Here is a 22,155-nt window from a genome sequence, read left to right as displayed (position 1 = left end):
GACAAGGCATTATTAATTATAAAATGCTGGGTTTCATTTACCTTCATAAACCTGGGCCTCTGAGCACGTATCATATCAACCATGGACCGTAGTTTTTTTGAGTAAGGATTATCCAGCATCGGTAGAGCAGTCTGAAAAACAACCGAAGCCAAAATTCAAAGCACCCCACATCTACTCAAACAGCACTTTTTACTGAACTCAGCATTAAGAAATTTATGAGACCATATTTATTTCTACCAGGATTTGTTTTTAACCAATTTAGACACTTTCAATTGAAGTAAAATGAATGAATAAGTAAACTCAGTTCTTCAACATTCATGTATTTAACACTACTCACAAACTAAGTTAATCAATTGTTGACACTATGGCTGCACTGAATACAACATCCGTCTGAATGCACATCGTTGCTAAAGGCATATTGTAAATCTGGACTTGGCTCTGAATTTAGTTTCAGAGTTAGTTCATGCCCTGACATTATGACAACAAACCAGGATCAGTCAACTCTGAACAAAAGTGGAGCTTCTTCAAATCAATGCTCTGCTTGTGCAAATAGCAGCTGAAACACAGCTGCAGTATTATAAACATTAACAGTAGTACAGAAATAAACCAGTTTGCCACCTTCCAAACCTGAGAAAGGTAATTGTTTTCAGTTATGCATCTGCTAATAATAGGCTCCAAGTTACAAGTGCAAAGTTCATAGCATACTGCAAAAGCTTTGTCATCACAGAAACTGCTTCACAGTCTAAACCAGTCCGTAGCTCGTAAGAGTCATATTTCTTACAAAGCCAGTCCATAAATTCATAGCAGTGAAATTTCTCAACTTAGGAAATTTACACTTGTATCAATGCTTCAGATTCCCATGACTCAAATCAAGACTGTTCACTACTGAATTAAATAGAAGCATACCTACGAGAATGACATAAGGTATGATTCATCTGACACTCACCATTGCGGAATCAATCTGTCCAAATGACTGCACATTAAAGATACTCTGAATGAGGTCATGCTGTGTGTTCATCCCAATCCAAATGAAGAGGCTCAATCCATTTTCCAACAGGTAGATACCACCCTTTGATAATCGCTCCTCTGAGCAACGAATGGCCACTGGGAAATCATCACTATCCATATCCATTTTGTGCTGAGAGAACAAACAGGCAGCATTAAGATAAAGAAACTTTTAACATCAAAAGATTATCAGAATATTAATTTTATCAACAAAAAAATGTTATCATCATTTGCCACTTTAACAGAGCAGAAGTATTGGCCGTGACAATGGGAGACCCAACTGCTACTTTCCTGCTCTCTTTTGAAGAATGCCTTATAACCCTTTACCTCCAGCTGAGGGCAAATAACTTCAGTTTAACATGTCCATCAGTGCAGCACTCCCCGAACACAGAACTCTAGATTAAAGCTGTAAACTGTCCTATGCTTCTACTGAAAAATGTACATATGGCCGAATCTGAACTGTTCTATTCCTATACAAGTCAGCTTGCTTCCAGCAAAGTAAAACAGAAAACCAAGAAAGATGCAACTGTGCAAGTGCACAATCAGCATCCGTGAAAGACAAGATAATAAAATGTGAGGCTGGATGAACACAGCAGGCCAAGCAGCATCTCAGGAGCACAAAAGCTGACGTTTCGGGCCTAGACCCTTCATCAGAGAGGGGGATGGGGGGAGGGAACTGGAATAAATAGGGAGAGAGGGGGAGGCGGACCGAAGATGGAGAGCAAAGAAGATAGGTGGAGAGGGTGTAGGTGGGGAGGTAGGGAGGGGATAGGTCAGTCCAGGGAAGACGGACAGGTCAAGGAGGTGGGATGAGGTTAGTAGGTAGCTGGGGGTCCGTGAAAGACAAAGCAGTTTTGGATAGTCTGCCTTTCATCAAGTATGTTGACCGACAGATTCTGAATTTGAGAGGACTCAGAATCAAGTTAAGCCACTTTAGACCACTTTACCTCCAATTCTGAACTCAAGAACTGAATACAGCATTCAACTCTGTAGTAGACACACTTCCCTCAACATTTTGTTATTTAAGTAGGGTAGCTCAATTTTGCTAAGCACTCTCACACCCATCCTATGGGTGCAGTGGCTGAAGCTGCCTGCTCTAAGTGTATGGAAACTTACCAATAAACCTGTCTTACCAAAAACATTAAGGGAGATCATCAAATTTTCATGTCACATACTGAGAGGTTATCTTCAAAATTTAAATGCCCTTTCCTGCAGTTTTTAAACTGACAAAATAGACTTATATCTATGTCACACTCCTCTCAACCACCAGATGTCTCAAAGCACTTTATATGCAATAAAGTAATGTGTAGACAGTGCTGCAATGCAGGAGCAGCTCCTTATTTGTTTACTTACCACAGGTAAAAGCCTAGGATAGAAGAACACATTGGTTTCTGCTACATCCATGGATGTGACAAGTTGACGAACATAGGTGCGGTCATCAGTGGAGACCTCAGTTCCAGGCTGCAGGACATCACTCTTCAGTACACAGTTTAGGTAGACAGGCAGCAGCTTCATGCACTCAGGCAGGATCAGCTAGGAGAAAGATGCAGGGAGTGAAAAAAAAATGGGAAAGCTCCATGTAGGGCCACAGTGGGCGGGGGAGGGTGGGAGGGGGATGACTAGAATAAGTCAGCAAGTTATCACGAGGGTCAAGAATTTAGGTGGTATTTTTGGCTCCCCACTACAGCTGAGCAGTGATACCATCAAAGTTATTCTCAACTGTAGAAACTGCATATATCAGGATTAGTCTGGAAGAAACAGAATGTTTAGATCCTGTACTAACCAGCAATTATCCATTGCGACAAAACCCAAGTGCCAAGTTAAGGGAAAAATATTTTACTCAAGGGGTTCACAAAGCAGCAACTACATCTGAAGCATCATAATTGCAAGTGCCGCACTTGAGTCATTGCATAAATACAAGCTCCTTATTTCTCTGAAAGACAGATTTGCAGTTATAAAGCATTTTCACCTCACTGTTTTGCTCATTTAATACTTTTGAAATGTAGTCAGAGGTCGCGTAATGAAATGTAGCAATCAATCTACAGACAATAAGATCCTAGATAGACCAATATTACTACACACATTGGACAGCTGGAATAGGAGATTCTCTGCCAACCACTGCTGCAGAAGAAAACAAAATCCTTCCAAAGAGAAAACCGACACACAAATTTGGAACCAAAATCGACCACTCAGCCCATCTACCTGCTCCGCTATTTTAAAAGTTCATGGCTGATCTGTTTGTTTTGAATTTCGCATTCCCATCTAACCTGAATAACCTTCAAGCCCTCTGTCTAGCCAGAATCCATCTACCTATGCCTTAAAAAGATTCAATGACCCTTACTTCTGTACATTCTAAAGTCACAGAAACTTCAAAATTAATACCCCTGATCCCAGCCAGAAAAGGGAAACTCCCTAATTTTAAAGCAGTGCTCCCTAGCTCTGGACTGGCCCACAAGAAACATTGTACCAACATCCACTTTGTAGAGAACATTCAGGATCTCTCACATTCCAATCAAATTACACCTCACTCTTCTAAACTTCAGTGCAAACTAGCCCAGCCTGTCTGACATGAGACAACCATCTTGTTCCAGTTATCAATTTAATAAATCTTCCCTGAGCCACCAGCATTGTATTTTCGCCCTTCCTTAAAAAAACGGAGACCAGAACACTGCACAGTATTCAAGATGTGATTTCATCAATGGCCTATATAACTGAAATACAGCATCCTATTCAGGGAGCTTGAAAGGTTAACTTGCAATATATTTCTAGCCCATAACATGACGTTTTGTACAAGTAGTAACCGTATAATACACAAGTCACTGAACATTGCAAAGTAATAGCTGGAGAATAAATAAGCAACTACTGCTCCTAGGTGTCAGTGTAATTCACATTTCAATCTTATGAAATCTATCTCACTCGTTCTCCCACTGTAACTCTGCTCCCAAGAATAGACATGTGCAATATGAGGGGTAGTCACTCTTCATATTACGTTTAGTCTCAATTACTAAATCATATGCAAACTTGTTATTTTACAAGGAGCACAAACAAGCATTTAATAGCTGTCAACTACACATCCAACACCAACAGCCCCCTCTAAAGTTAATTTTCAAACACACAGTCATCGAATTCATTAAAATTTCAGTGATAATGCTGCAAAAATTTTTTAGTTCTATCAGCTTCTAAACAGAGGCAATAAGTGTTGTAATCTGGCAGCTTTCAACCTCCACAACCATTTTTCAATGATGACATTACTTCTGTTTTAGCAACATTATCTCAAAAAATCTACGTGGCATGAGTAGTCAAGAATTTAAGAGCCTGCACTTATTTAGTGATTTTCATTATTTTAAATCCCAGCATTTCACAGTAAATAAGTGCAATCGCTGTTATAATGTAGGAAAGAGAACAGACAATTTATGCATAGCGAGATCCCACAAAAGCTACCAGACACAGCATCAGAAAATCTGTTTCTGATTCTTATTGGTAAATATTTATCAGGATACTGGAGAGAACTCCCAGGCACTGTCCTGGGATTGGTTTTTGTCACTTGAGAGGTCAGAAGGCAGTCTTTCAGTCAATGCAACATTATCTCAATACTTCAATGAGGCTCAGCCTACACAATACGTGAAAGTCTCTGGAGTCAGGGTTTGAACCATAATCTTCTGAATATGAAGTGAGTGTGCCATCAGTGATCTAGGGCTAAAATCTAACCAAGATGTTTATTTCTGGATATTTCTTCAAAGAACAATCGGCAGCAAAACTCAGTAACTCGATGGATACAAGTTCCTCAACATAAAGAACTTGGGATAACTGAAGTTAGAATACAATTTCATTTAACATGGAAGAAAGCTTTTTGAAACTCAGCAGACCTAAGATGTGAGAATGGAATCCTGCAGTCTCTGCTGCTTATTTCACTTGTGACTAGTGTTAGCATCCAGTATTCCCAGTTTAGAGAGTTGTAATTGAGAATTTGCCTTATAAAGGGTTTATCTCACACTGATAGCAGCCGAGCAGTCAAATGGATGCCCAACGGGCTTGAGCAAGCCTAATGCAAATTGCACTTGAGTGATTTTCATATTTTGTCAACAATGTAATGCAATAGCCCCCTCATCATCTTTTACTGCAATGGAACACTTGTTCTTTTGGTTCATTGCCATCATTATAGCTTCCACTTGGCATTCTACATATCTGCCACCAGTTGGTTCAGTTAACTAAAACCTATACACAAACATTGTCTTTGCCCAAGTATGCACCAATCTAGGAGACATAGGTAAGGATTAAATTCAATATTTACACTTATTTTAAATTACTAATTTACTAATTAATGGAGGACTTAATTAAGGAGCTCACAGTACTGAAAATAGAATGGCAAATTCAAACAAGACGGTTTAGACACTAAAAATAAAGGCAATTTGTGAAGAGTTTCCTGAACTTCGACAGTCAGCCAGGTTGAGGGTATAAGGAAATCATGAAGCCCAAGACTAGAATGATGACTATGACTGCAATTTTTCTCCATATCAGTATGCCTTCTTATTTGGGTGTTGTCTTTAAGTGTGGAGATTCATTTGCCGCACTGTCATTTGGTTATAAATGCATGAAAAAAAAACTTGAGCGCTCCTGGGCCAGACCCCCTAGTTTTCCTCTTTGCAACTGGTGGAAATCCCCATTTGTGATGACTCTGGTTACTGTTTCCCAGCTAATTTTCCAATTTTAAAAAGTAATTTCAGAAACACGCAACACAGGAGGTGGCCATTCAGCCCATCATGCCTATGCCAACATTTTAAAAGTGGCATTCAATTCTATCAAGACCTCTCTGGCCTGCAAATTTGTTCTCTTATCTAACATTATGACCAGACTTAGACTTTATGGCCATTTCTCTGCAGGGGTAGACTTTCATTGCTGAAAATTTTTTATTCTTCAAGGTAGAATAAAACTTTCTCAGAAATCGCTTAGTTTATATTGCCATTTAAAATGGCACTCCACTTGCAAAATATGGTTGGAACACAGAGCTGAGTCTAGAAATAAGCTAAATGTTCAAACTACCGCTGCAGCACACAGCCTTAATTACTAACAAATTCTAGAATAGTGTGTTTTCTGTGCATTCATGAACAAGCATTGAAACTGATCCATCTTTAATATATTCAAAATGTGTTGACAGACCTGGTCTCTGAATCACCACTCTCGGTGAAAATACATCAATACAAACTTGAACATTAACTAGACAGGCTCTCAACCTGAACGAGTAAGGAATTTTCTCAGAGATAGTAAGAAATGCCGACGCTGGAGTCAGAGGTAACAGTGTGGAGCTGGCCTGGCAGCATTAGAGAAACAGGTAAGTTGACATTTCGGGTTGAGATCCTTTTTCAGGAATGGGAGACGGGGAAGGGAGCACTGAATTAAATAGAGAGAGGAGCGGTGGGGCTGGGGAAGGTAGGTGGGATGGTGATAGGTGAGTGCAGGTCGGGAGTGGTAGGGATTGGTCAGTGAGGTTGAAAGGGTGGATAGGGAGGAGAGGAAGAGGGACATTCTTTCACCATCAGTACAAGGATCAAGGTTGCAACATTCGCATCCATTTTCTTCCAGATGATTATCCATCTGAGCTTCCTCCTGAGCTCCCTTAAATTAGTCCTCACTCATTCCACTCACCCCATGTGACATCAAGAAATGGCTAAGGCTACAAGATGCTGCATCAGCCATGGGGTCTGACAAACTGCAGCAATAAAATCAATTCCAGCCTGGTGATGAGTTAGCAACTGGATCTATTTATGGTCAGAAGTCACAAGCACAGAGCAGGAACAGAGAGATCAGATTCTCCACCATTACTCAATTGGTTTTCCTTCCTTACCCAATTTGTAGTTGCTAACCAAGAGCACTAAATTTGTGTTCAAACTCAGATGAAATTTAGTAAACCAAACTAACACAATTAACTTGCAAACGAAGCTACTCGCCTACCTGTCCAGCAGATGATGGACTTGCACAATGCTTACGGTAGCACGCAAGAATCTGAGCAGACTGGTTAATTAGGTTTTCACGCACAGTCTTTGTGGGATTGCTCAAGACGCCACGATACGCTGCAAAAAGATGAGAAAATATGTTTATGGTGTTAAATCAAAAGTACATATAAGACAGCAATGCACCAAATGTGAAATGGATGGCTTACATATCTCATACTAATTCTACTGACAAATCACAACACTTAAACCCAAGTCTTAAACCTAAAGACTATCCACTCTCGCACAAGGACAACATATTTCTAACATGATAGCAGCTGGCGCTACAACTATACATTCTTCAACAGTAAAGTAACAATTTTCTGAAAAGTGTAGAAAGTAAACCTGCATTTTGAATATATTTCATAACGAATAAATTCAACAGGTGGAACAAAGATGATTTGATGGAACAGTATGCCTTTTGGTTATCCGCTAAACCCGTTCAAACAACTGTTCATGAGAGCTGTTAGTCTACAGCATGCTGACTTCAACTGTTCATGGCAGCAGCTCTCAACCACCACCACCCTAAGGGCAACAAGAATTGCTGGCCAGCCAGCATGCCCACACTCCATGAGTTATTGAAAACAACTAATCTACAAGATCTCTAATTTCAAATCTCATGTTGATCTCGCTTGTGCACCTCCTGTGCAGCTATAACCTTGTGTGCCTCGCTCTAAGTACCCTATGATTGCTACGTCCTTGTTTGCCATGATCTGCTTGTAAAGCTCTCTTTATACAGAGTGTGGTGGGCATGTGGAATGCACTGCCAGCAGTGGTAGTGGAGTCAGATACTTTAAAGACTTTCAAGTGACCCTTGGATAGGTACACAGATGATACTGTAACGTAGGATATGCAGGGTAGCTTGATCTGAGTAAGATAACAGGTCAGCACAACATTTTGGGCTGAAAGACCTGCACTGTTCTTTGTTCCTCGTTCTGAAACAATTTTTCTCTGTACTTCGGTAAATCAAATCAAAACCAGATTGTATTTTTGGTGTTTAAACACCAATTTCTATAAAGTTTAACTTCAAATTTACTAATTCTCTCAATGTTTATTTTAATAAAAATAAACCCTAAAAAATTCCACATGATATTAGCAATTGTAACTTATCTTAAACAAAAGGTTTCTTAATTATTCTTAATTACTGCCATCTACAACTGTCAACCTCAATTTTCTTGTATTTAAATTAATGCGACTGCTGGCTTTGACATGAAGATGAATTGTTAGACTTTCACCAAAGTATCAAGGCCCATCACTGATGTTGTGCGCGCGACACAGGCATCTTCACAGACAATGACTGCATCTGACACCGGTTTTGTTCATGGAAATATATGAGCTGGAATTAAAGGTAGTAATCTAAAGCCAGTGTATTAAATAGTAAACCTCTAAACAATGGCTGGAGATCAGGATGAAAAAGCAATTATTGTTTCTCCCCCATCTCAAATTACACAGTATTTCAGTAATGTTCAGTATAATCAGAGAAAAAGATCTGTTTTAACATGCTCAATAAACATCTACACTGACCTGAATTGAGGAAGTAAGTTCATTTTGTTTGTGATTATAGGCCAAGTGACAGACGTTTAGTTGAAACCTGATACAGGATTCTGAGCTCTGAATTTTGATGACTAGTTTCTACAGTAAACTGCGGTATCGCTTTGCAACATCTTTCTCCCATCCTGAAACTGTCATTCAGAGGCTAATTTCTATGTCATCTTTATTGAGTTAATAGCTGACAGAGTTTTGGCAAGTTCCTAAAACTGTCGGCATCAGAGCCATACCCAATCCTATACTCAAGCAAGATCTATATATTCACACTGCCCAATAGTTAGTCTTGAACCTGACCAAACACAGGAATCTTCCCTGATTGACCTTCCCTTCCTCCAGCCAGGCTTGCAGCCTGAACACTAGTTCATTATGATGAGCTAACTTGTGCAGTACTATTTTTATTTCCTCCCCCAGTGCTTGCTGCAATGACACTGGACGAGGTTCACTGACCTCAAAAGTAGAATAATTTCTGCAACAAAAACCAGGTAGAATTCTGGCAGCAGCTTACCTAATTTCACAAAGTAGTTGATAAGTGTGTCAGTTTCACAGTTTCGGTATAAATCAGCAAGCTGAGTACAACAATTAAGAGACAGGTTGTGTATACGTAACCTTCTCTGTCCACTGCAACTGGTATACAGCAAAGCACACTGTGGAGGGGTGGGGAAATGAAAGAAAAGGAGAATAATTCATTTATCAAATGCATTGCTGCAGCACGAAAACAGAAGCTGAAACTTACTTCAGGAAATCTTAAACAGAGTCCAACTGAAGAATATGTTTGGGAACTATTCATGGAACTTGTTTTAAAGAAAAAGACTTCAACTTTTACACATATATCATCAAAACATAAGCAGTGAGTCCAATTAAGTTCACTGTCTCAATGGATGTCAAATGAGACCAATGCTAATTTTCAAAAAGAACACTGGTAATTTCATTTTGTTTTTAATTTCCAGCATCCACAGTTCTTTAATAAATCCCAAACAAAAAATAACAAAAAACTCAACAAATCTGGCAGCAACTGTGGGAAGAAAACAGTTACCATAACTGGAGTTCTGTAGATGGGTCACTGGATCCATAATGTTAACTCTACTGTCTTACCACAGATGTACCAGTAATTTTTGTTTTTACATTAGATAAATACCAACAGAGGGAAGATTAGCAGCAGAGGTCAATTAATCACATGGGCTTTCAAAACATCAGCACAGATACAATAGGCTGAATGGCGTCCTTCCATGCTCAACAATCGAGGAGATTAACAAATTTTGACAATGTGTACTGTCATGTCAAAACGTTCCAATGATCTAACGCACCTGAAATTCAAAAAGCAAGTTATATGACTCTTACTGGTTCTGTGACTATTTGCTGAAGTTCACAGTCAAAGAACAGAGAACATAGAACAGTACAGCACAGAACAGGCCCTTCAGCCCACAATGTTGTGCCGACCATTGATCCTCATGTATGCACCCTCAAATTTCTGTGACCTTATGCATGTCCAGCAGTCTCTTAAATGTCCCCAATGACCTTGCTTCCACAACTGCTGCTGGCAACGCATTCCATGCTCTCACAACTCTCTGTGTAAAGAACCCGCCTCTGACATCCCCTCTATACTTTCCTCCAACCAGCTTAAAACTATGACCCCTCGTGTTAGCCTTTTCTGCCCTGGGAAATAGTCTCTGGCTATCAACTCTATCTATGCCTCTCATTATCTCGTATACCTCAATTAGGTCCCCTCTCCTCCTCCTTTTACCCAATGAAAAGAGACCGAGCTCAGTCAACCTCTCTTCATAAGATAAGCCCTCCAGTCCAGGCAGCATCCTGGTAAACCTCCTCTGAACCCTCTCCAAAGCATCCACATCTTTCCTATAATAGGGCGACCAGAACTGGACGCAGTATTCCAAGTGCGGTCTAACCAAAGTTTTATAGAGCTGCAACAAGATCTCACGACTCTTAAACTCAATCCCCCTGTTAATGAAAGCCAAAACACCATGTGCTTTCTTAACAACACTGTCCACTTGGGTGGCCATTTTAAGGGATCTATGTATCTGCACACCAAGATCCCTCTGTTCCTCCACACTGCCAAGAATCCTATCCTTAATCCTGTACTCAGCTTTCAAATTCGACCTTCCAAAATGCATCACCTCGCATTTATCCAGGTTGAACTCCATCTGCCACCTCTCAGCCCATCTCTGCATCCTGTCAATGTCCCGCTGCAGCCTACAACAGCCCTCTATACTGTCAACGACACCTCCGACCTTTGTGTCGTCTGCAAACTTGCTGACCCATCCTTCAATCCCCTCATCCAAGTCATTAATAAAAATTACAAACAGTAGAGGCCCAAGGACAGACCCCTGTGGAACACCACTCACCACTGACTTCCAGGCAGAATATTTTCCTTCTACTACCGCTCGCTGCCTTCTGTTGGCCAGCCAATTCTGTATCCAGACAGCTAAGTTCCCCTGTATCCCATTCCTCCTGACCTTCTGAATGAGCCTACCATGGGGAACCTTATCAAATGCCTTACTGAAGTCCATATACACCACATCCACAGCTCGACCCTCATCAACCTTTCTAGTCACATCCTCAAAGAACTCGATAAGGTTTTTGAGGCATGACCTGCCCCTCACAAAGCCAAACTATCAGCAAAAAAATAGTTTAATGAAGAAGGATTCAAGTGGTTTAGGCTTTCAACAGATCCAAACATTCTTCCGTGCACCCAAAAAGGCAAACAGATAAAACCAATAACAGTGCCATTCCCAGGATTTTATGCCCAATCTGTCCTGTTTTTGGTCAATGTACCTTGTGTATGGTGTTCAGGTCTGGTCACAAAAACAAGGTTACAATTAAGTCTTGGAGGAAGTTTCAAAGAACAGCCACAAGCCTGAGAATTGGGCTAATAGGAAGATTTGGAAAATGTTGCCTTTAAGCATTTAAAGGTGGCAATTAAAGAACAGAGACAACAACACAGACAATATTGTAACAAGATCTGCAGTAAGATAAACAGCACAGACCCATGCCAAAAATGGCAATATTCTGGAACAGCCTTCCAGGCAAATTGACATGGTGCAAGGCACTGTCGTGGCTGTCTGGATGGATAAAATCACAACAACTTCCCTCATCTATGTATTAAACAATATTTTACTTGTGATGCATTTGCAAACTTGGGATCAGAAACTGAATTCAACCAAGAATACCTTACATGAAAGCATGTAGCAGACTGATATTAACATACATTTGTGGTTGATAATTACACCTGTACACGGCCAAGTTAATGCAGCCAGTATAAGCTGGCTTCACAACGCTATCTATAGCAAGGTAAAATGGCTAGTCCAGAAAATTGTCATTCCTTCACTGGGCAAGTATACAAGTGGCATGACCAATAACACACACTGGCAAAACACTGAACTCAAGCATGTCCTAATTTTTCAAGAATATTCACTGACACCAGAAAACTTCAATTGATTGATAATTTAATAGCATTTTCTCACTTGAATCTGAGCTCCAGCATCTTCATTCAACTTGTCATCATGTTTGAACTCCACTGTGATAGCTTTATCACAGTCTAATGCAGCCAACTCAACATCAGTTGTATTACTCATGTAGAATGAGCCAAAGAAATCAGTTGCTCGAATCCCTGGAATAAAAACAAATTTTTAACAAAAGCAAATACGAGAAAAATGCAAGTTCTTTTTACATATTCTTACAACAGCATTGTCAACCCCTAATTGTGCTTGAACTGAATAGTGTCCTGAGTCATTTCAGAGGACAGTTAAGAATCAACCACATAACTGTGGATCTGAAGTCACATAGAAGCCAGACCAGGTAAGGATGGCAGATTTCCTTCATAAAAGGACATGAGCAGACCAAATGAGTTTTACAAAAATCGACAATGGTTAGAGGATTGCAATTACAGGCGGTTCCCAATTTATGAATTCTCAACTAACAAGTGAGATCCAAAAGAGGAGTGCTTTAATATTAATTTTAAAGATATAACATGCAAGTATTGATTTGTACTTACAAACAGCTATTTTATATTGTACTGTATTGTGTTCTGAACTGCATGCAAATGACCTACGAATGTACACTGGAATAGAACCTATTCGTAACCAGGGCACGACAGGAGACTAGCTTTCTTTAAATCCCAAGAGATGATTCACATTTATAATGAAATGGTCTTCGCTAAGATTGTGTGACCATTGATAACAAAATCGGTTTCAAAGTTTATCTACAGAAAAATATCATTTTTAACGAATGTTTTCAAAAATATCCCGCTATCACTTATGGTGACAAATGGAATTAAAATCAATGAAATCTGAATGCCTATTTTCACTGACTGTCAATGTATGAGTGTTACCTATAGCCATAACTCTGACCAAAAACTGGAACAATAGACATGTATTTATCAATGAGATGATACAATGTGAGGCTGGATGAACACAGCAGGCCAAGCAGCATCTCAGGAACACAAAAGCTGACGTTTCGGGCCTAGACCCTTCATCAGAGAGGGGGATGGGGAGAGGGAACTGGAATAAATAGGGAGAGAGGGGGAGGCGGACCGAAGATGGAGAGTAAAGAAGATAGGAGGAGAGAGTATAGGTGGGGAGGTAGGGAGGGGATAGGTCAGTCCAGGGAAGACGGACAGGTCAAGGAGGTAGGATGAGGTTAGTAGGTAGATGGGGGTGCGGCTTGGGGTGGGAGGAAGGGATGGGTGAGAGGAAGAACAGGTTAGGGAGGCAGCGACAGGTTGGACTGGTTTTGGGATGCAGTGGGTGGGGGGGGGGGGGGAGAGCTGAGCTGGTTGTGTGGTGCAGTGGGGGGAGGGGACGAACTGGGCTGGTTTAGGGATGCAGTAGGGGAAGGGGAGATTTTGAAACTGGTGAAGTCCACATTGATACCATTAGGCTGCAGGGTTCCCAGGCGGAATATGAGTTGCTGTTCCTGCAACCTTCGGGTGGCATCATTGTGGCAGTGCAGGAGGCCCATGATGGACATGTCATCTAGAGAATGGGAGGGGGAGTGGAAATGGTTTGCGACTGGGAGGTGCAGTTGTTTGTTGCGAACTGAGCGGAGGTGTTCTGCAAAGCGGTCCCCAAGCCTCCGCTTGGTTTCCCCAAAGTACAGGAAGCCGCACCGGGTACAGTGGATGCAGTATACCACATTAAGCAGAAGTTCACCTGCACATCTGCCAATGTGGAATGTCATCTTGGGGCCTGGGATAGGGGTGAGGGAGGTGGTGTGGGGGCAAGTGTAGCATTTCCTGCGGTTGCAGGGGAAGGTGCCAGATGTGGTGGGGTTGGAGGGCAGCGTGGAGCGAACAAGGGAGTCACGGAGAGAGTGGTCTCTCCGGAAAGCAGACAGGGGTGGGGATGGAAAAATGTCTTGGGTGGTGGGGTCGGAACTTTCCCCCACAGTGATAGAGAATGCCATTGACCGCGTCTCCCGCATTTCCCGCAACACATCCCTCACACCCTGCTCCCGCCACAACCGCCCTAAGAGGATCCCCCTCGTTCTCACACACCACCCTACCAACCTCCGGATACAACGCATCATTCTCCGACACTTCAGCCATTTACAATCCAACCCCACCACCCAAGACATTTTTCCATCCCCACCCCTGTCTGCTTTCCGGAGAGACCACTCTCTCCGTGACTCCCTTGTTCGCTCCACACTGCCCTCCAACCCCACCACACCCGGCACCTTCCCCTGCAACCGCAGGAAATGCTCCACTTGCCCCCACACCTCCTCCCTCACCCCTATCCCAGGCCCCAAGATGACATTCCACATTAAGCAGAGGTTCACCTGCACATCTGCCAATGTGGTATACTGCATCCACTGTACCCGGTGCGGCTTCCTCTACATTGGGGAAACCAAGTGGAGGCTTGGAGACCCCTTTGCAGAACACCTCCGCTCAGTTCGCAACAAACAACTGCACCTCCCAGTCGCAAACCATTTCCACTCCCCCTCCCATTCTCTAGATGACATGTCCATCATGGGCCTCCTGCACTGCCACAATGATGCCACCCGAAGGTTGCAGGAACAGCAACTCATATTCCGCCTGGGAACCCTGCAGCCTAATGGTATCAATGTGGACTTCACCAGTTTCAAAATCTCCCCTTCCCCTACTGCATCCCTAAACCAGCCCAGTTCGTCCCCTCCCCCCACTGCACCACACAACCAGCCCAGCTCTTCCCCCCCACCCACTGCATCCCAAAACCAGTCCAACCTGTCTCTGCCTCCCTAACCGGTTCTTCCTCTCACCCATCCCTTCCTCCCACCCCAAGCCGCACCTCCATCTACCTACTAACCTCATCCCACCTCCTTGACCTGTCAGTCTTCCCTGGACTGACCTATCCCCTCCCTACCTCCCCACCTATACTCTCTCCACCTATCTTCTTTACTCTCCATCTTCGGTCCGCCTCCCCCTCTCTCCCTATTTATTCCAGTTCCCTCTCCCCATCCCCCTCTCTGATGAAGGGTCTAGGCCTGAAACGTCAGCTTTTGTGTTCCTGAGATGCTGCTTGGCCTGCTGTGTTCATCCAGCCTCACATTTTATCATCTTGGATTCTCCAGCATCTGCAGTTGCCATTATCTCTGTTACTATTTATCAATGAGTTCATGTTTCATAAAGCATTAAAAGCAAAATATTTCAATTATTTAGTACTTGTCTCATTAATACTAAATCAAAGTGCTAATATTTAATAAACATTTGATATAAATGATGTAGCATCAATCTGAAAGCGATCTTGAAGAACAGAAGATTTGCATGATTGGAACATTGTAATTTAGTGTTCATTACTCGTTGCTTATTTATTTTTAATAATTTTCAGATAATGAAATCTCTGCAGTGACTCATTAACAAGGTGTTGGCATTCAAAGCACCAGCTCACAACAACACTATGATCAAGCTGTGTGTGTGTGTGCTTGTGCGAGCGCATGCTGCAAAACCAAGTGGCGGAGGAAGTGCATCAGCTAAGAAACAGCTATAGAGTCCAAAGATCTGTACACACTTTTAAATTGCACAAATAGTATTTTAAGCAACAGATTGTTAAATTCAACAACTAATGTACCGGCCTACCTGTGCTGGTGCGCACCCGCATCACTGCATCAAACCCAATCACTTTTCGGACATCTCTGTGTAGATCATTTAGGAAGCGCTCTCCATCTGCTTGTGCCTGAGAGCAAACAAATAGCACTTGAGAGTTTGCTATAAGCTGAGCATTGCTCTACACTTTAGGAGAAGCAAGTTTTGTAGTTTGAACAGCTAACTTGGAAAGCCACGAAATTGCTGTCTTCAGAAATAACTTCATGTAACAATAAAAACCTTCTAGCGCCAAAAGGAACTGTTTCAATATCAATCGTAAACTAGACTTACTGACAATCACATCTTGCTAAATGAATCTGTTACTGTATTGCTGCTAACTGCAATCTATCAATATGATTCACTAAAGACAGCCTTGTAACAAAGAATTCTTGAGCTTTTAATTGTATTTGGCAGATTTTTTGATGCATTTTGATCAGAACATAACAGGCCAGCTACTTAAACCACTGAAAATTTTTTCAATATTAAGTTATGTCACTGGGTTAAAAGAGGAGGTTGGGAAACCTCCAAGGTTTTCCTGAGTTTCCATTCATAGCCTTCTATCACACAAAGAGAGGCCATTTTGTTCAGTAAGTCCATGCCCACCCTCCACAGAGCAGTCCAATAAATCCTATTCGCCCCACCATGGGAAATGCTGGGTGCAATGAGGTCTGATATGTCGAGCGATCGATGGTGAGTGTGTCGGGAGAGGGTTTTGGAAGTCACACAATGACATGTCTAGGGTTAATCGAAGAGTTGGCAAACCTAATTGTTGGAAATTATATGGTTCCATCTACCCAAATTGATCATTTACTGGATCAAATAAACAAGAATATTTTCAATATTAAATCAAAGCTTTTGGCAAACTGAGTTCATAAACAATCTTCAAGTGTTTCTATTTGCCACGAGAATATTCCGTACACTTGATAAAATGCTGAAGGAGCTTACAAGGTCATAAAACAGTACATCTCTTCTACATGAATAGCTAGCTCACAACTGAAATATCTTGTTTCTACATCAACATGAAAGAGAAAAATGTGCAGTGCAGGAGGGTTTTCATCCCCTGTACTCATGTAATATTTTAGCACAAGTTCAAAGTGTGAAAAAATGGGTCCCTCCTATTTGAAAACAAAAGTAGACAAACTGCTGAAGTTTTAGTTTGAATGCTTGGGGCTCACCATTCTCTACCTTTTGTACTTGTCATGATCTGAACGAGGTGGACCTCATTCACTACAAGGTTCTTGTTTGGCCCAGGTTAACACCACCAATCACGAAAGCCTTGGGCGACCAATATAATCAGGAGATTAGAATCTCCTGAGTGGAGGACTGACTCAGAGCTGGCTGGCCATAGCCAGTGTTCTGTGCACTAGTAAATAAAGGGTGACAGGACCTGGCCTCTGTAGCAATGGAGAAAACAGGATGCATCTGAGGAACAAAAACAAAGTTGCCGGAACAGCTCAGCAGGTCTGACAGCATCTGTGAAGTAAAAAACAGAGTTAACATTTTGGGTCCGGTGACCCTTCCTCAGAATTGATAGTAGCTGGGAAAACATCAACTTATATGCAGAAAATAGGGAGGTGGGTGGGGTAGGAGGTAAACGATAGGATAGGGCCCAAAGAGAGAGAAAGACAGTTGGACAGACAAAGGAGATTCTAATGATCAGGCTGGGAGGGTGAACAGTTGTTGATAGGGACTGTTAGTGACTAACAACAGTTGGTGTGTGATGGCAAGCTATGTGATAACAAGTACTAGTGCGTGGGGTAGGAGGCTGGGATATTGGAGAGTTTAGGCCCTAAAATTATTGAACTCAATATTGAGTCCAGAGGACTGAGGAACATTCACTTGCAATTACCTTCTTGAAGATGGAGATAAACATTTATGGCATCTTGTCTCTACTGTTTGGGAAGCTTGACTCCTTTGATTCTGCTACTCAAGATTAGGCCCAGTATGCAGAAAGAACACAATATATTTTCCCAGACAAATGACATTGGGACAGATGAAAAGCAACAAGTGATTCTTCTGACTGCATGTGGACCCGCAGCATTTTTGGTTACATGGGGCTTAACGTACCCAGAGGCACCAGACACTAAAAGCTTCCAAGAGTTGACACGTTTGGTTAAGGAATATCACGACCTCAAACCTCCTCTGATCTTGATACGCTGTCCATTTTATTTGGCTGTTAGATAACTGGGGGAATCCGTATCAAGATTTTCAACGAGAATACAACGACTGGAGTAGGCATGTGATTTTGGGTTAATCCTGAATGCTGAGACACTGTTTGGTACATGGGATTTATGATGTAACCATGCTGAAGACCCCACTAGCTGAAGGCCAACTGGACTTCAAACCAGCATTGCAGCTCACCTTATCATTAGAAAATCTGCCAAGTAGAGCATGGAAACGAAAGGACATCCCAATGGAAGTGGGCACCCTCACCTGTCCAGCTAAGCTTGGGGAACACCACTTGAATATAGGCATTGCAGGGCTTCACACAGGTTAAGTGCCAAGCTGAGGAAACCAAGACCAACCAGTTGAACCTCATAACAAAGCCAAGACTCGGCCAAGTGGCTAAAAACTTCTTTAGGATCCAGGCCTGTAGTTGCTGCCGATATGTGGTCTCAAGACAGCAAAGGGAGTCCTACAAGACCTGACCCAAGTAAGCAAACTCAAAGAAGCAACAAAGCAAATTATAGCACAGGAACAGGCCCTTCGGCCCTCGAAGCCTGCGCCGATCGAGATCCTCTGTCTAACCTGTCATCTATTTTCTCAGGGTCTGTGTCCATTTGCTCCCCGCCCATCCATGTACCTGTCCAGATATATCTTAAAAGACGCTAACGTGTCTGCGTCTACCATCTCCGCTGGCAACGTGTTCCAGGCACCCACCACCCTCTGCGTAAAGAACTTCCCATGCATATCTCCCTTAAACCTTCCTCCTCTCACTTTGAACTCATGACCCCTAGTAATTGAGTCCCCCACTCTGGGAAAAAGCTTTTTGCTATCCACCCTGTCTATATCCCTCATGATTTTGTAGACCTCAATTAGGTCCCCCGCTCAATCTCCGTCTTTCTAATGAAAATATTCCGAATCTACTCAACCTCTCTTCATAGCTAGCACCCTCCATACCAGGCAACATCCTGGTGAACCTCTTCTGCACCCTCTCCAAAGTGTCCACATCCTTTTGGTAATGTGGCGACCAGAACTGTACACAGTACTCTTTCTGTGGCCGAACCAAAGTCTTAGACAACGGTAACATGACCTGCCACCCACCTCTTGTACTCAATACCCCGTCCGATGAAGTAAAGCATGCCGTATGCCTTCTTGGCCACCCTATTGACCTGCGTTGCCACCTTCAGGGAACTTGGAGGTCGGTATCCAGGTTACTGCACACCCTGGAAAGTTCCCCTACATGTAGATTTTTGGACCTGGCAAGGCCAGATCACTGTAGAAGACAGCATATTACCGAGTGGAGTTGGGGTGATTGCCCCGAATAAAGGTTGCCACCAAATATTGGCTGAACTCCTCCAGGGATATCCAGGGGTTCTAAGACGAAGATGCTAGCAAGAAGCTATGTCTGCTACCCTGTGTTGGATGCCAATTTGGCTATGCTGGTGGGGCATTGTCCAAAGTGCTAACAAGGACAAAAATCGCCACCAGCAGCACTCCTACATTCGTGGAATAGCCGGATAAATCCTGGACTCAGTTGCCAATCGACTATGTCAGTCTTTTCATGGGCTTGACATTCCTGGTCATTGTGGACACCCATTCAAAGTGGCTGGATGTACATCAAATTCATTCAACAAACTCAGGAATGACATTAGGAAGCTGTGATCATCACTCACAAATTCTCACAACTCCTGGAATTATTGGTCACAGAAAATTTACCAGCAGGAAATTTGAATGTTTCCCAAAGTCCAATGGCATTTGGTACTTAAGGACAGTTCAATACCATCCGTCACCAAATGGTCTTAGCAGAAAGAGGAGTCCCAACATTCAGGAGGAGGTCAACCAGCAGCATGAATGCCTCCCCTCAGCGAGTGAGAGAATTCAAGGGATAGCATGTGGGTGCCAGAACTATGGAAATGGTCCTGTATGGGTACAAGCAAGGCAGAGGCAAGGTCAGGTCCCGTGACTTCAAGTTTAGTTAAGCAATACAGTCCAAAACAAACACGTGGATCACTTGAAAGCCGTTACCTCGCAAGCAGGTCAGGAGCAAAGCCCCTCATAACAACCAGAAGGCTCGGCAGGAACCATGGGAGCTTCCCCTCCACCTAGTGTTGAGGAAAATCAAAGTCTGAAAAGGATGCAGTCTCGATACTGTTGCTTCTTGAAGGGGAGGAAGAGATTCTTCCAAGATGTTCTAGATGCAAGAAACAGGTTCCGGTCCAGTAGAAGCTGCATGTGTCTGAGTCGAGTCATAAGAACCACATCTGAGGCAAAAGGGTCACAAGGGAAGCTACAGGCAAAAGACCAGTCCCACATCCCAGACTTTTTTTTTGTAGGTGGGTGAAAAGGGGAAAAGGGAAAGGAAGGGGATGCAATGATTGGAAGTAGGAGGACCTCATTAACTAAGTACTTTATTGGCCCAGGTTAACAATCCCAATCAGGAAAGCTTTGGCTGACCAATACAATCAGGAAATTAGAATCTCCTCATTTGAGGACTAACACCAAGCTGGCTGCCTACAGCCAGTGTACTGTGCACTGTTCACTTGTAACTAAAGGGTCCTTAGGTGATGGGACACCAGCTTCTGTGCACCCTTGGTTGCTAATTTAGTCCAAGATTGTTCTGTCATTAGGTGACATGAGTGGCTGGATAGATACTTACTCATTGTTCATTTTTATTAAATTTAGCCCAGATTTTATCCTCCATAATGGCAGCTTGTTAATCAAGAACATGGGTACAAGTTTCTCCTTTCCACACAGCACTACAGACAATTTGTTCTATTTGTATCAAGCACAGTCAGTGCGAAACAGCATCCAGTTCCCCTTTTCTAACGATCTGTTAGTTAGCTCTCATTCATCACACCACGAAACAATTTGATGACAGTTTGCAGGGTTATTTCATTTTATCTGAAACAAAAGCTCACGACTACTGTTTAATCCTATTCAGCGCATAGGAGGAGCAGAGGTGTGACCTGCACTCAAAGCTTAAGGAATTTAGAATGCCACAACAGAAGGCCAGATTCTCAATCTCCAAACAGACAAATAAAAAGCACTGACTTTTACATTTAATTCAGCTCAAAAGAGCAGTTGAAAAATCAGTTCATTCTAAGTAACATAGCTGAAAAGTCACCACCCTTTAAGCCTGGTGAGCAAAAAAGTGGGGGCTGTGTAAAACATTACTTGCTCTAATTCTCTTCAACAGCATGGAGGGTGTACCAACATCACTGGAGTTTAAGAACGCAGCTCAATACCAACAGGATGGGCAATAAATATCAGCCTTGCCAATGGCTCCCGTACTCCGTAAACCATTTTCATTAAAAACAAAAGAAGGATGGCTAATTTTTAGATAATATAGCTTCAAAAGAATTGTTGAGAAGTTTGATACTTCTGCAGGTGGAGGCAAGTTAAAACCATAAAGACAGTTATGAATTTCCTACAGTAATTGTGCAAATTACAAGAATTACCTGGAAAAATGTATACTTGTAAATGGAACCTCCAGTTTGGTAAGTTACCAACCCTAAAGTAGCCACATCCACATACTGATTGGGGAATAGGAAGAGATCCACACAGCAGCCTTGTGCCACACATTCCTTGGCCAAATTATTGTAGAAACTAGTCTGAGGTTGAAACAGAACCTGTAAATAATAAATGTATGCTTTTATAAATAGAAACACATGATAATTCAGACATTTGATCAGGCTGTTACACTGTGTGCCCTTTAACCTGATTGCCTTTTAACCCAATTTCACTTTCCATGGTTTGAGTTAATATAACTCAATCACTCATTATCTAACTCAATTGTCTGAGCATTCAATGCGATTATAGAGATAGAATTATTTGGCAACAGGTTTCTTTTAAATACAAGTCCCACAAAAATGTTTCCTCCTCCATCACTAGCCCCACCAACATCCTTTCACCTTCTATGACCTTGAAGGTCACACATTCACATTCTTCCTGAGGTTGAAATTTATAGTATCTGCCTGCTGTGTCCTCATCCACCCTCAATGCTTGCTGACTTTCATTCGTGGTTACCCCCAACACAGGATCAAAACTGTGCAGAACCAAACTGTTATTTAGTCCATCAGTTAGTCTGGCCAACAGTCTAATCATGGAGGTACTGGATTTACAATCCCTAGGTTGAAAACTTGAACCCTGTTGTGTTAAATTGGGAAACTAAATTCCTTAAATGTTTGTGGGCTAGTATTAGATCAAATAAATCATGAAATTGCTCATATTATCATTTATAAACCCAGCTAATTCACTAATGCCCTCCAAGGTTTGGACCCAACCAGCCCCATTTGGCCTGGACCTGCCAGTACAAAAGTTAACTTGATGCACTCAGGACAGGCAGAATCAGTAATGGAACATTGCTGACTTCATCCGTAT

At 42.2% G+C, this 22,155-nt stretch overlaps 1 protein-coding gene across 2 annotated transcripts in view; it reads right to left on the bottom strand.

Annotated features, from left to right (window-relative positions):
• LOC125467501 (protein transport protein Sec24C) overlaps positions 1 to 22,155 on the bottom strand; it is a 74,979-nt gene that overhangs the window by 3,144 nt on the left and 49,680 nt on the right. For both annotated transcript variants that reach the window (XM_059640416.1, XM_059640417.1), the window contains 8 exons: positions 21,234 to 21,404; positions 15,607 to 15,703; positions 12,020 to 12,165; positions 9,046 to 9,184; positions 6,955 to 7,073; positions 2,359 to 2,538; positions 947 to 1,138; positions 42 to 131 (listed from right to left, as the gene is read on the bottom strand). In XM_059640416.1, coding sequence (XP_059496399.1) covers positions 42 to 131; positions 947 to 1,138; positions 2,359 to 2,538; positions 6,955 to 7,073; positions 9,046 to 9,184; positions 12,020 to 12,165; positions 15,607 to 15,703; positions 21,234 to 21,404 — 1,134 coding nt within the window. The remainder of the gene's footprint in view (positions 1 to 41; positions 132 to 946; positions 1,139 to 2,358; positions 2,539 to 6,954; positions 7,074 to 9,045; positions 9,185 to 12,019; positions 12,166 to 15,606; positions 15,704 to 21,233; positions 21,405 to 22,155) is intronic.

The sequence above is a fragment of the Stegostoma tigrinum genome, chromosome 37, assembly GCF_030684315.1.
Source record: "Stegostoma tigrinum isolate sSteTig4 chromosome 37, sSteTig4.hap1, whole genome shotgun sequence".
In the NCBI taxonomy this organism is placed as follows: Eukaryota; Metazoa; Chordata; class Chondrichthyes; order Orectolobiformes; family Stegostomatidae; genus Stegostoma; species Stegostoma tigrinum.
This window is presented reverse-complemented; position numbering and strand designations above follow the sequence as displayed.